The sequence below is a fragment of the Taudactylus pleione genome, unplaced genomic scaffold (genome assembly GCF_031769625.1).
Source record: "Taudactylus pleione unplaced genomic scaffold, aTauple2 ptg001573l, whole genome shotgun sequence".
NCBI classification, from domain to species: domain Eukaryota; kingdom Metazoa; phylum Chordata; class Amphibia; order Anura; family Myobatrachidae; genus Taudactylus; species Taudactylus pleione.
In genome coordinates this window covers 108,090-123,983 of record NW_028285970.1, presented here as the reverse complement: position 1 = coordinate 123,983, position 15,894 = coordinate 108,090, and the positions used below count along the sequence as shown (strand labels likewise).

The window sequence follows — 15,894 nt, the reverse complement described above, 5'->3', positions numbered from 1 at the left end:
TCTGGATGATCTGTTATACACATAGGGAATCCACATATTCTAAAGTGTGATCGATTTATTCATTTATGTACCCTATCACGGTAATATACACTGTCAGATTGGAGCCGTAGTATTCAAGTTACGATGTTTCAACCTGCATCAAACTAACTGTGTTTATTGATTTTCCCTTAATCTGTTATTGTGTTTTTAATATGTCCTTCTCCTTGTGTGCAGCTATCAGTGGGCCGGGGAGACAGCATAACCGACTCGTTTGCTGTTTCTATGACAGCCCACCAGCATCGGAGTGACATCATCAGAGGGGGACAGATTTGCCGCGTGCACGGCATCTCCTCCGCCTGCCTGCCCGGTCTGCTACAGCGTGCAGGAAGGACTCTTCTAATTAAAAGGTAAGAAACGAGTGTGTTTCTTTTTGTCTTTTATAGTTACATTGTTGCAGTGCCAGCCTTGAGAAAAGGGTCTTGCATGGCCCTGAAACGTCATCTACTAGGCATGCATTAAAATCAACGATTTGGTATAATAGTCTGGGAGTGCCGCTGTCTTCTTGTTAGACTATATATATATATATATATATATATATATATATATATATATATTATAGCAACACCCACCTCATCCCTCATAGACAAAGTGTACGACCAGCACGCACAGTTTCAATTGATAATGGAAGGCTTTACTAAGTATAACATCATGATACAGGCAATGACAGGGGGGCAGATGCCCAACAGCGGTGTCAACTGATCACCGTCAGTCTTCCTCATAGGCCCCTGAGGAAGACTGATGGTGATCAGTTGAAATGGCTGTTGGGCATCTGCTCCCCTGTTTGGTATGTTTGCTTAATCATACTCCTGAATATAATCCTACAAAGTCACACCAAATATTGATTTGATTTAGATTTCTCTTCTTTTCATTCACTTTGCATTTTGTTAATTGATAAAAAAAAGAAACTATGAAAACTTCTATTTTTGAAAGCATTCCTACCTGCTGTACCTTCCTAAAACATTAGCACAGCACCCTTATTGGTACCTGGGCAAATGTTAATGGTTTCATAATAGTCAGTGCTGAGTGAGATTATTATAATATATATATATATATATTACAGCCATGGCCAAAGGTTTTGAGAATGACACAAGTATTGGTTTTCACTAAGTCTGCTGCTTCAGTGTTTTTATGATGGCAGTTTGCATATACTCCAGAATGTCATGATGAGTGATCATCTGAATTGCAATTAATTGCAAAGTCCCTCTTTGTCATCTATATATATAAAAAAGGATATGTGTAGGCGGCACTCAGACGACTTGAAATAAATGTTTGTTAGACCCCAAATAAATGTCAATCTTTAGCTGGCCATACACGCTACAATTATCGGGGCGATCCGCCCGATATCCGCGGATCGCCCCGATAATTGTAGAGTGCGGGAGGGCGACCGAGGGTTAAATATTGCTCGGTCGGGCATGCCGGATTGTCCAGCATGCCCGTCCGATGAGATTTTTACCGGTAAACTGTCGGCCGCATCGGGCAGTGTATGCCCAGCCGCGGCTGACAGACAAACATTTCCTGTGTTTCTTCCCATGGAAGGAACAGGGAAATGTCTCCTCCCCCGGGGGTGGAGCGCAGATGTCGGCTAATACACTGTGAGGGACATCTGCGGCTGGCCGTCGGCCAGATAAAACGTCTCTCGGTCTGACAGGCATTTTATCTGGCTGTGTGTGGCCAGCTTTTCTGAACTCGTTTACTTTGGTTCTTTTGTCAGGATACAAACATGTACAAAGTTACAGCTCTTCATAGCTTTCTCCCAGGTGCTCACAGCATCATGGATCCCGCGGATGCAGGAAAACACCCGATGACTGCATGGGCGGGATCCCTGATGCTGTGAGCACCTGGGTGAGAGCTATAAAGAGTTGTACACAGTTCACGGCATACACAGTACTCTATGAGGGGTAACTATAAAAGAATTTGGAGTTTGATATTCCATGTAGAACAAAGTTACCCCAAGCTGAAACCTTGGAAATCCCTAATATTACAAGTAATTCCTCTGCAGGTAAATATTAAAAAAAATAAGTAGACCATTTGTTCCACATGAAATATCAAACTCCAAATTTTTTTTACACCCTCAGAGTACTGTGTATGCTGTGAATTTGGCATTTTTATCAGGTCCCCCACCAGAGATAGTAGAGTTCAACTTAGGTGAAAAACCAAAACAAACAAGCAATTTCAAAGTGCTCAAATAAAAAAAAGTAGACAAGATATATAACTCAAAAACAGCTCTGAAATGTTATTCCTTCCCACTGAAATACAATAAAAAAAAAAAAATAAGACTTTTTTTAAAAAAAATCTTACAATTAAATTTGGGCTTAAATTTCAGTCATAAGGAAGTGAGGTAGGGAAATATGACAAAATTGTAGCTTGAAATGTGCTGAAAATAATGGTTTTTATCCCAGTTTTCTATGACTTTTCTGAGCTGAGATATTGCATTTAGCCCAAACGTCCGCAGCAGTGAAAAAGGCACCATGATACAAAAATGGCCGCCATCGTCATATAAAGGTAAATAAAGCTAAAGTAATCTCACTCACCCCTAATGAAGAACCAGCACTGACTATTGTGAAACTAATAAGGGTTTGTTCAGAAATCAAATACATCAGAGGCAAGGCCGCCGCAGCCAGTTCAGCAGTTCCTGCATTGCAGGGAGGCTCCAGGCTGGAGAGGCGCTCTACCTGCAGCTGCTGCTGAGACACTTGTTACATGCTGCCGGCTGGCGCTGCGCCTATCACACACTATGACAGGCAGCGGCAGCCTGCTACTGTTAAAAAAAAGTGCGGCTGAACTCTTCACACAGTCCCATCCATGGGGGGGGTAGGGGGGCCAGAGGCAGGGTGCTGATTAACTAAGATGATCAGCCTGAACTGAAGCCGCAGGGGTGGACTGGCAGCTGAGCTTCTGCTCCTTCTCTCTTTCTTCATTGCAGTGCTCGCTCCCGGTCTGAAAGATCATCCGTCACGCTGGGAGCAAGCAGGGTGAGTCTACAACACATTTGCCACTTTACAAGGTAATCAAACACTGTTGCTTACACTTGAATAGTGGCTAGTAGTTTGTACACTGTCCCTGCTTGTGCCCAGTGTGACTCCTGAGTCCTCCTCCTGACCTCGCACTTGCAGTCAGAGTTGAATGTAGAGAAGGGAGACAGCACTGGAGTGCAGCAGCCAGCACAGGAAATTTTCTATTATGAATGTATGGGTGTATGGGTGTAATGGGCAGTAAATAAATCATTGAGGTGGAGGGGTGGGAGCATTACCTGTCATTGTGTATGTGTCCATTATACCTGTGCCCGCAGGGGCTGTGTTCTCCCTATGCTTTATCTTTCGGATGGCTATGAAATTTCAGTCACAGGGAAGCCCTATTTAGTGATGCATTGTTTTACCAAGTTAACTAAACTAAATCTCTTTAATTACTTCTGGAGGAGAAATATTGTCCTTATTTTTTTTTACATAAACCTCATCGCTTATTCGCATTGCCTTTACTGCCTGGTCTGTGCGGAGTACTGTTTACATTCCCTTTGCCCATTACTATGTCTTGCTTATCTAACCTAGCATTTCCTTTGGGATGGGTATGGGATGCCAGCGCTGCGGTCAAAATCCCGACACCAGCATCCTGACAGGGTTAGGATACCTACACCTCTCAGTCGGTATCCAATCCCTCCCCTCTCCCTACCCCTAACTCTCCCTTCCCAGTGCCTAAACCCAACCCTCCCCCTAGTGTCTAAACCTAACCTCCCCCTCCCTGCACCCTAACCCTCCCCCCTAGTGCCTAAACCTAACCTCCCCGCACCCTAAACCTAATGCCAGGTATACACTAGAAGATATGTACATAACAGGCACATCAGCCAGTGTGTACCCGATATCTCACTGACTTTGCGTGTTTTCGTGCTTCGTCAGCGACAACGCCCATCACACCTACATACAGGTCTGACGGGCTATATCGTCAGCGGGGGCCATGCTGCTGAATGCACTGCCGGCATTGACATTAATTCTAAGTGTTTTTATTTGGCAATCTAGACACCATGGGCAACAAACAAGTAAATCGAAGGAAAAGCTGCGATGCAGTGGAAGCACAGGATCACATGACTGAAAGCGCATGTCAAATGATTTGCTTAAATTCTGTCCTAGGATGACGCTCCACTGACATACAGTATGAGCCCCCTACAATTATTTGGATGCAGCTGGGGATCTGGTTTATTATCAGTACTACTGTGACATGTTTAAGGGGCACTACTACTATGGCATTATGTGTATAAAGGGCACTAGTACTGTGGCATTATGTGTATAAGGGGCACTACTACTGTGGCAATATGTGTATAAGGGGCACTACTGTGTAGCGTAATGTGAATAAGGGGCACTACTATTTGTCATAATGTGAATAAGGGACACTACTATTTGTCATAATGTGAATAAGGGACACTACTATGTGGTGTAAAGTGAATCGGGCACTAAGTGGTGTAATTTGAATAAGATTGTGCGGTGTGTGGTGTAATTTAATTTGGGGGTCCGAATGCATTGTCAAGCTCCTTACTTGTGAGACCCAGCTTTTCGGGGTGCGCTGTACCTTAAAGAATATGAGTGGGAGGGCACAAATTTATAGTTTGCAGTGGGGCGCCGAACACCCTAGCACCGGCCCTGATCAGAGGATTCACCCGATGTCCGTTTCAACGTAAATGACTCATAGGTGAAATGTACACGGTAGCGTCCAAATCAGAATCAGCCCCCATCTGTCATCAAGACCCATAGGATCATCATAACCCACTCATTGGCTTTGCTCATTTTCCATCATCCTCTTCTCCACACAATTTCATTATCAACTCCATCTGTATATTTACCCTGATAAGGGAGGGAGACATAAATACTTGCTGCTACACATATACAGTAAACTGTAGTCCTCAGTACACTAAAACAAACACATTGTAAAAGCTACTGGAGTAAAACTGCATACACACTAGACTATTTTTCTGAACGATATATCGTTCAGTGTGTATGCAGTGAACGACCAATGATACGCACTCCCGCGGGTCATTAACAATGTCTTTTGTCATCCGTACATGCAGTCTAATTGTCTGACGAGGGTGACTGGAGTCTGGAAAGCAGGGTCTGAGGATAACAGCTAGGAACAGGTAACAGCAAGGGCGCACAGAGAACTAGTACCCAGCTTGCACTGGGATTAACGTTGCACTGGCAAAGAAAGGACTGCTCAGCGGCCCTTAAATACCAAAGGAAGTGCATGGTTGCTAGGATTCCTGATAATGTTCTGGCTGAATTGGCTGAAATGAGTCACCTGATGAAATCTAAGATGGCGACGCCCATGTTGTGCTGCAGCCTAAAGTGACCCAAACTGACACCTGCATTCAGGACTCTGGGGGTCATTCAGACCCGCTCGCAAGCGGGTCGATGTTTCCCACTGCGCATGCGCACGACGGAGGGAGCTCCGTCGTGCGCATGTGCGAGACCCAGGGAGCGACGGGCTTTCCATCGCTCCGGGTCTCTCACCAAAGGGGGCGTGCCTGCCAGACTGAGGCGTTCCCATGGGAATGCCTACCGTCTGAAGCCGGCCCCACTGACATCACTAGTGATGTCAGTGGGAGTGATTTTGGCTCTGATAGAGCCAAAATCACTCCAGGGCTTGTGGCAGGGAGACCCTACCGCAGGGTCTCCGTCGCAAGTCCGATGGTCGCGATGGTCAAGACCATCGCGACCATCTTTTTGGCCGCTCGCATATGCTGTGGGTGGTCACCCACAGCTATACGAGCAGCCAGGAGGCCGCTCCATTTTCATGGAGGAGGGCCCTGATTCAGAGCGAGCGCTCTGGTCAGAGCGTCCGGCTCTGAATCAGGCCTTCTGTGCCTGCGTGACCCTGAGGTATGCAGCACTGAACTCCAGATGCCCGCGCCCCCGCCAGGGAACCCGCCACAGTGTCCGAACAGGTAAGGCTCGCTGGCCCCGGACACACACAGCTCTGGTCATGACACTAATTCAGACGATATCGTCAAGAATTGCCTGATCAGAGATGTGGCAGGATGACTACACTGACAGATATCTTTAAATATATCTTTACGTGTGTACACCCAATCTCGTTTGTCCTGCATTACAGAAAGTTCAAGGGAAGTCTTTCACCAATATCGTTCATACAGCACATTGTCTAGTGTGTATGCGGCTTAAGAATAAACAGTGAGGACATCTTCCAGGAAAGGCAAGAATACTGTATATACTGTATGTGATGCTTACTCGTAACACAGTAACATGGGGGAATAGAGTAAACTATTGTAATGGTTTATTGAAAACTTCAGACGCATGTAAACAATTCCATCACTGAAGGCTCTAAAAAGCTCCTAATAAATGTAAGTACACTGTAATTATCAAATACATGAATGGAACTGGTGCGAGAAGGTAAGCCTCATATATCCTTCAGGTGCAGTTTCCATTTTAGCTTGTGTGTAAAGTTACATCACAGACAGTTTTAATGATGGATGACTTTCAAGAAAGATTTTATTCACCACTGTTAATGTTCCAGCCATGCTCTTTATGGGAGAAGTCTCAGATTTCAGATAAAAGCTTTATTGTTTTCCTACTCATTCATATTCTCCCCAAAGGCATTAACAGGAAGCTTGATGACACAGTGCGTAAATTATCCAGCTGTATCAGCGAGTCACAACAGCGCTGGAACTTACCATTTCTTAGGCTGAGATAGCGGCTTGTACTTGCTGAATTTCACACGCCACTCCAGCACGTCCTTGCAGTGTTGGCATACTCCATCGTGCTGCTTGGAGTTTATCTTCTAGAAGACAAAAGATAAAAATAAAAGAGAGGAATGGGTTCATATGGCTGCCAATCTGTGTTTAACCTTAAATAATCATTTACATGCACAGATAACCTCCAAATAATGTTTTTAACCAAAATAAAACATTAAAATATATTTCATTTGTGATCTGGTGTATGGAGATAAACACAGACAAACACTTAATGCTGATATTCTGTGTGCTTACATTAACCAACAACAACAATTAAAAACAACCAAGCCTCTTACTTTAAAACTACATCACAATTAATAAAAGGTAAAACACTCTTTCATGCAATGAGATTTACAATCCCTTATGATCATAGGGCCTGATTCAGAGCCGCTCGTAAGCGGCCGCTCGTTCCGAGCGATGTTTGCCCAACTGCGCATGCGTACGGATTGTAATACGCATGCGCGAACCAGTCAGTGCGGCCGAAAATCGTTTGTTCGCTAAATAGCGAATGCCTGCTATTTTGAGTGACAGGAGGAGGCATATGTGGGTGGTAACAGGGGAAGGTGCTTGAAAACAAGGAGTGGAGATCCGAACGCAGGCGTGCTTAAAGGTCAAAACGGGCGTTTTATGGGTGTGCATAATTAATACAGCAGCGTCATTGACCACGTCACTGGGTTATTTTATAGTCAGAACTGCTCGCATGATTGCGGTAGGAAAAACCAACCACAAGAATAGCGAGCAGTTCATACGCTGGTCGATGTACTCGATTAATCTAATAAATAGCGGACATGACGTAGGATGCGAGCGGCCAGGGGGCGTAGTCTCCAAAAAAAGACCGCAAGTTTTGTTCGCTCGTTCAGACCTAGAGGCGTGAAAAGACCGCAAAGAGCGAACGGTTCATTTGAATAGCCACCCCTTTTTTCAGAACGAACGACCGCAAATAGCGTCCGGCTCTGAATCAGGCCCATAGTCAGTCAGTGTTCTTCAGATAATAGCAGGAGTAAATGGCCCTGCTGATTATGAATTGCCGATACTAAAGAGATTTAAAAAAAAAAAAAATGCAACAACTGTGAATTTACAATTTCCATTTTTTGCTAGTTATTTTGTTATTTATAGGTCATTGTAAGAAAATTAGACCCAGTACACAGATGAAGAATTTTTTGTATTATTTTGTTTTTATATTGGTATATATTTATGGCTAAAAATCTATCTGCACATCTTCTGTCATGTCTTCTCGAACAGAGAAACCAATTCACTTCTAAACAGTAGAGCTTGTCTAATCGTATCGGGTACCTTCCAAAATGACAGCAGCTGGTGAAGGATAAATACAATTCTGGTTCGGTGGCACTCCGGACTGAATAAACAGAATTCGGTACAGCATCACAGTATGTTCAATGTTTCAGCACCCTTTATTAAGTGTTTTCGTCAGTAACAGTAAACATACAAAGTGAACATATTACTTTAAATAACCCCAGCCACCATTGGAGATGTACACCACCTTCACCGCTGACTGCCGCACCTGGCCGTTGCTGGTAAGTAACGTCATCACCATGCAGTCCATAACCATGTTGGCCAAATCACACAACAAAAAAAGTGCTGTCGCTACTTATTTCAAAAGTCCCTAATTAAGGGAAATAATATTGCCCATGAAGAAGAAAACATAGATAGGGAATGTTGCAATATTGTAAATGGTTATATCACATGGGAGCCAACCTAATATATGACACCAAGATATAGCACATGATTAATGTCCATTTTAGTCAAAGACAACTAACCAATATAGAACCCACATTATAAACTCAGCAAAAATCTTCCATGTGATATAACCAGACACATTATTGCACATGGCCTATTTATTTTTCCTTCTTCATGTGCAATGTAATTTTCCTTCATTAGAGACTTTTTTCATTAGTAACAATATAGCATTTTTTTGGTGTGTGGTTTGGTCACCATGGTTACTGATTGCATAGTGATGAGGTCACTTTCCCTCGACGACAAGGTGCGGCAGTGAGCGGTGAACCTGGTGTGGGTTCCGGACTATAGATAGTCAGTAAAAAGGTCGACAATGTCTAGATAGACACCAGATGTTAGACAGTCAATAGGTTGACTGGGACAAAAGGTCGACAGTGACAAAAAGTCGACACACTAAATGTCGCACTGTAAGAAGGTCGACAGGTACAACTGGTCGACACAAAAATTTGGTTGACACGTGATTTACTTACCCTGACGGTTAGGATTAGGAGCTTACCAGAGGGTTAGGCACTAGAAGGGACGGTTAGGACCAGGCACCTACCCCCCGATAGTTAGGGTTGGGCACCAGAAGGGAGGGTTAGGGTCTAGATTAAGGTTAGAAAACAATATTTACTGTTCATGACGAAAGCACTTAATAAAGGGAGCTGAAACATTGAACATAACATGATGCTGTACTGAATTGTATTTATTCAATCCAGAGTGCCGTCGAACCAGACATATATATATCAGTATTGTGTGTATCTATATATTGTAGTATTTCCTTAGAAAAAGCATATGCTATCTATATAATTTCACTTTCTAACACAGGGATGATTCCAAAAGAGAGTAAATTACGGTAAAAATACAAACAAGTCGAAACCTGTAGATCGTTTCACATAGGCTCTTATTTCAGGGGACATAATCATCAGGTTCTGCTCATGTCTCCCCATTCTGCACCCTACTCTATTTGTACTATCACATAACACAGAAATGAGACTATTAGTAGAGCTAGGGAGACAATGCCCATTCATTCTGCTGTTTGGTGAGACTGGGGTAGGACTGGAAACACTTAGATCAAATTCAGGAAGTGAAACTTACAAAATTGTGTGGCGAAATGTAGAATAAGGTGAATATTTTGTTTCAAAATATTCATTCATTTCATAGGGACTACACTCATACTAAGATTCAAACATTTTAATCTAATACCCCTTTTACACCGGAGCTAATACCCGGGTTTTTGAAGGGTTAACCCGGGCAGCTCCCTGGTGTAAAAGGGCAGAGGGTTGGATCGCCGGGTCGAGTGACCCGGCAATCCAACCCAGGTAACTAGCAGGGTTTAACACGGGCGTAGCCCGTGAAACCCTGCTATGGGAACAGCGCACTCTGGGTCACGAAGACCTGGAGTGCGCTGCTAGCCGGCCGATTGGTCCGGCTTCAGTGGCGCTTGGAGATGACGTAATCTCCAAGCGTCCACTTTCACTCCGCAAAAGCCGGGTCTATGCAGACCCGACTGCGGTGTGAGCGGCGCTGACTCGGGAATATCCCGAGTCAGCGCCGGCAAAATTCCGGGTCTGATCCGGATAGGAACTTTGTTCCAACTCAGGGTCAGACCCGGAATTTAGGTGGAAAAGGGGTATTAGAGGGAAAAATAAATTATGTTTCAGTATCACCAGGCCAGATGGTAGTGTTGTTAAGTTCCTCTATTCTGATATGCAAAGTCTAGTCATTAACATGTAATAGGATCTAGGTGACACATATAAGGCATTTAGGTTACTGCCAAGAAACTCTGTTTAAGTGACTCTGTGTGAATCAATCTTTAGGTCAAGCATTCATTGTAATTAAATAAAGAGTGATAAAGCATTTCTTCCTGGATAATCATAAATTAATTTCTGGTCTTGCATCCATCATTGCTTCATAAGAATATGCTTGGAATTTGGAAAACTCTCACAAAGATTTCTGTATGCAGGTAACAAAACCAATCTAATTTTATTTCTTTTTTTCATTAGAATTTCCTTAAGTGGATCTTTATTTTTCTTTATTTGAAAACTGACTTCCTTATGTAACATAGGAATCATATGCAGAATATTAAGGCCATGTCATTCTACACTAGGTTATAAAAAGTCAGCAATAGGAGAGAATTTGTCTTGTAAGACACAAAATATAATTCAGTAATAATGTACCCAAACATTAATGTTGGTAATTCGTTTAAAATTACATCAAATTAGAATTACAATTGCATACGGCAAATCAACTAGAAAAAGACAACATTTAGGGGATGATACAGAGTTCTATTAACACATGAGAGAGATGATATTATCTGCTGGATAAAAGTTATTTTAAAATGTATTTAAATCTAACCTTTTCTTGTGCTTATGACCTGGTTGTACATAAATGTATCTGATGTACGCCTGATGGAAACCTGGCGCATAACCGGTGCTGAGCTGCGCACATCTTCTGTTGCATCCAGCTTAGCATATGAGCGGAATGGAGTGCACTTTAGTGAATGCATTTTACGTATGTGCTTTACACACAAATAAGTTCAAACGCAGCATGAGCCCCATAATGTAAGCTGATCGAAGATGGGAACTTTTTTAAAATAAGAGAAAAGGAAAAGGTAAGGAATTCAAGATGTAGAATAATAAATCAGTTATGTCCAATATATTAAAGCGTCAAACAAGATGAGTGAGTGCTGCGACAAAACAGACATTCCAATCTTTTGAAGTACATACCACCCACATTTTTAACTGACCATCACCACCCTCTAGATTACACCAACAGTTCCTTGATTCATTATCTGCCTGGCTACCTCTTTTCTCATCTTCTAACAGCCCCACCATACAAACTGACTGTTGAAGCCAATCAGTTGTTCATTGTGGTCTGAGTTGTTGTCCTGTTGCATCAACCAACTTCTGTTCAGCTTCATTTGGTGGACAGCAAGCTTATATTCTCCTGCCAAATGTCTTAATAAACTTTGGAATTAAATTCGTCGTTAATGATAGCAAGCGGTCAAGGCTCTGTGGAAGCAGCCCCAAACCAATATGCTCCCTCCACATCCTTTACAGTTGGCATGAGGTTTTGTTGCTTGTGTGCTGTGCCTCGCCTAGGGAAAGTGGCAACGGTGCTGAACTTACTCCATTTATAGACATTTTGTCTTACCGTAGACTGATGAACATCAAGACTTTTAGGGATACTTTTCTAACCCTTTCCAGCTTTATGCAAGTCAATAATTTTTAATTTTAATACTACTAAGATCTCACTTATTCGAGCCATGAGTCACATCAGGCAATGCTTTCTGTGAACAGAAATTCCATTTTTTGTGTGGTTTTATAGATCAGGGCAACTATAGCCATCACCTACAATCTTGTCTCATTGATTGAACTCTTGGTTAGCTAACTCCAGGTTCCAATTAGCTTTCTTAGAAGTCAATCTACACTTTGAATGTTATGATATGCTCAACATAGACAAGAAAAGTACTGTCATTTGTGCAATGCTAGTTTAGGCAGCCAGTATTTGCCTATTCTTGTGATGAAGATCAGATCACATTTTATAAACAAGCTTTACAGAAATCCAGGTAATTGCAAAAGATTCACAGACTTTTCATTGTCATTGGATAAATAACTAAAAAATAATGACAGGATTTAAATGAGAGTGTATATATTAATGTAAACAAATGAAGATATAAAAGTCAAATAATTATTAAATAGGAATAATAAAAATAAGAGCTCACCCATTATATTATATTATGCCTCTGTGACGAACATATAACTATCTATATTTATTACAGCTCAACTGTGCTTTTTGCTTTTTATATACTTGCATCCAGAAATTAGTTTATCCCAGGGCAACAAATAAAAAAAACATGGCTGTCTGCTCTTATAAAGAGATGGCTGAATAGCACAAATGGCATCCAAAAAGAATTTACTTAACTTACGTATTTACTTAAAGTTGTAGAATATACAATATACTAAAAGAATTAAAACCAACTGAAGGTGAAAAAACTGTTTCAATAATGAACATTCTTAAATAATTAATTGAAGTTACATCTTTGTGGATTATTTTGTGTCACAATGATCTAGCTCAGGTTTCATGAATTTATTTTTTATCATTTCATAGAACAAAAAGATTCAGTAAAGAACAAACATTGGATGGATTATACAGGACGAAATTACAAGTTTAACACACCCTTACTGCTTTGAAGATACTTAATCATACAACTGAGGTTCAGAAAGTTTTTTTTTTTTTTTAAAGATAGATGTGCACAATTGTAACACATGGAATACTTCCCAAGCCACATACTCACTTACAGTATTCACAAGGAAAAACCACACTGAAGAATTTTTGGTAAAAACATGTAAATGGTGCCTACTGGATGCCTTTAACTCTTTAAATCTACAGTTAAAATTAGTTGTAGTAATTGTTCACTGTTTCAAAAGGGGGGGGAAGTGACAACAACAAAAAGCTGGAAGCTTGTGGTTTGTATTGGGTCATTCATCTCACAATGCCCCCTAACCAAAGACAATGTGAGATTAACAAAAGGAGCCACAGGAAATAAGAAAAGGGCTGTAAGAAGAGAGCAGATTTTTGGTAAATAGATTAATATCCTTACAACATCAATGTCATATTGTTGAATATTTAGTCTAAATGCTGGAAGTCCTGCTCTTCTCAAGGGTTATGCTAGAAAGTACAGCAATACAAGCAACAATCCCATGAAAAAAATGTTGGTATTTACCATATATATTTACCATGTTCCCTTGTATTTATTTTTCCTACAAGCTACTAATAATAATTCTAGACTTCCATGGTAACCAGGATTTGGAGCACCCCTTTGAGCTCTGTATGCACTGTGACCCACTCCTTTTTCCTCTCTGCAATCAAACGACACGATGAGAGCTGTGAACCTGTGTTTGTGTAGCAGTCGGACTCTCTACCATTAATTTGTTATTGACAAATATAGAGGTCATGAACAAGACTGTCACGGCCAGGGTATTTCAGCATGGCGCTAGGCGGGTGTTACCTGTGAGGTCGATGTGGCGCGGGCTGTCTGGTGGCGGAGCTGGTGTCTGGCGGGGGGCTTTGGCTGCGCGCGTTGTTGTGCGGCCCTGTTGTCACTCTGCGCTGGTGAGGCCTGGCGGCGTCTCCGTTCCGTTTGGCATGGGCGCCGCCATCTTGCCTTCTGGCCATGTGATGCGGCTGGCCAATCCTGGTGAGTCACATGTTCCCTCCGGCCAGTAACAGCACGGCATGGGGTATTTAGGAAGGGTCAGTGCCTTCCTTCTTTGCCAGTGCAATGTGTATCTCAGCCTAGCTGAGAGGGAGTTCTCTGTGCTTTCCTGTTCCTGTGAATTCGCTGTCTGCCAGTCTGCCTGTCAGCTCCTAGTTCCCACTGGACTACCCCGCTACCTCCACCACCCTTGCCCATACCTGAGTGCCTGAGCCTGCTGACATCCTGTGCTTCAGTTCACAACCTGCATACCTGGCTTGATTATTTTCAGTTCACTACCTGCAAACCTGGCTTGATTATTTTCAGTTTCACTACCTGCACAGCTGGACAGCTCTAATTGTTTCTACCTGGACATTAACCCTTTTGCTCCCACCACAGAACTCTTGTGCACATTTATATTTTCCTGGACTTTTATTTACTGCGACATTATATGTCTACTCAAGCACTTATTAAAAATCCTATTTTTATTTACAAATCTGCTTCTGTGATTGCTCCTGCTACCACCCCGGGTCCACAAACATCCCAGAACATAACAGTTTGCACTGGTCCATGGAGCCGGCCACGGATCAGGAGTCAGGAGTGGATTTGTTCAGGAGCATTTCTGGTCGTTTAGAAAATCTGGAAAACGTGCAGCATCAGATGGCTAAATTTCTGCAAGAGATGTCCAAGCGACAGGATAGTTTGCAAACTTCCTTTTCTACCCCTGAAGTACCAGCATCTACATCCGCATCAGCGTCTGGGAATACAGGAGGCAGATCATCTCCCTGCTTACGTCTTCCTTTACCAAATAAATTTGACGGCAATCCTAAACTCTGCCGAGGATTCCTAAATCAGTGTGACATACATTTTACCCTGCAGCCTGACAACTTTCTAACTGCAAGAACTAAAGTGGCTTATATAGTCTCTCTGTTATCCGGCCAGGCCTTGGAATGGGCTTCCCCACTTTGGGAGCGCTCAGATCCGCTGCTGGATAATTACGCAGGCTTTGTGTCATCCTTCAGGAGGATTTTCGATGAACCTGGGCGTACTGTATCAGCATCATCAAACATCATGACACTGAGACAAGGGGTCCGTCCTGTAAGTCAATATGCCGTGCAATTTCAAATTTTAGCATCAGAGCTCAAATGGAATGAGGAAGCCCTCACCTCGACCTTCTGGCATGGGTTGTCAGACCGACTAAAGGACGATCTAGTCACTCGAGAGCTTCCTACTAATCTGAATGACATGATTTCGTTGTGTATCAAAGTTGACCTACGCTTCAGGGAACGTCAGGCTGAAAAACACAGAACTGACCGGCAAAGGTCATTTACCCCGTCCATTTCTACCCGTCCCATTCCTTCCCCTACTGAAGAGGGGCCTATGCAGGTGAATCATACACACCTCTCTAAAGACGAACGTCAGAGAAGAATGCAAAAGAACCTCTGTCTGTACTGTGGAGGTCACCTGCTGATCTACCCTAGCCTTGGATCTTAAACCCAAACCTGTCTTTGCTACTGCTCTACTCAACTCGGGAGCAGCCGGAAATTTCATAACGTCTAATTTCATAGATAAATTTCAGATTCCTTGTTTGTCTCTCAACCATGCCATCTCTCTGACCTCTATAGACGTACGCCCTCTAACTAACGGGATAGTCACCAAAGAGACTCAACCAGTATTGTTCCGAATTGGGGCACTTCATTCTGAGTCCTTAAAATTCCTGGTGATATCAGAGGCCTCTCAAGAAATTGTTCTTGGTCTACCCTGGTTACGTCAACATAATCCCAGGATTGATTGGAGTTCTATGCAGATTCTGTCATGGGGTATGGACTGTCAGAAATCCTGTCTTCCAAAAATTCGACCTGTGAGAAAGACAGTTCCATTAGTTTCTTCTGCCATTCCCAAGGAATATCAGATGTTCGCCGACGTTTTCTCTGAACAACAAGCAAATATCTTACCCCCTCATAGGGAATGGGACTGTCCAATTGAATTGATACCTGATAAGATATCACCTCGTGGTCGTACCTATCCGCTGTCCTTGCCTAAGACTCAAGCCATGACCGAATACATCGGGACAACCTGGCAAAGGGGTTCATTCGCCCCTCTACTTCACCTGCCGGAGCTGGGTTTTTCTTAGTTGGCAAGAAGGACGGTGGTCTAAGACCATGTATTGATTATCGAGGCCTTAATGACATTA

The 15,894-nt window shown here is 42.7% G+C and overlaps 1 protein-coding gene across 2 annotated transcripts in view; it reads right to left on the bottom strand.

The window, feature by feature from the left end:
• CUNH9orf85 (chromosome unknown C9orf85 homolog) overlaps window positions 1–15,894 on the bottom strand; it is a 63,329-nt gene that overhangs the window by 17,184 nt on the left and 30,251 nt on the right. Inside the window, exon 2 of one of the 2 annotated variants that reach the window (XM_088464055.1) lies at window positions 6,710–6,816. In XM_088464055.1, coding sequence (XP_088320181.1) covers window positions 6,710–6,816 — 107 coding nt within the window. The remainder of the gene's footprint in view (window positions 1–6,709; window positions 6,817–15,894) is intronic. The other variant, XM_088464056.1, reaches the window with a different exon arrangement.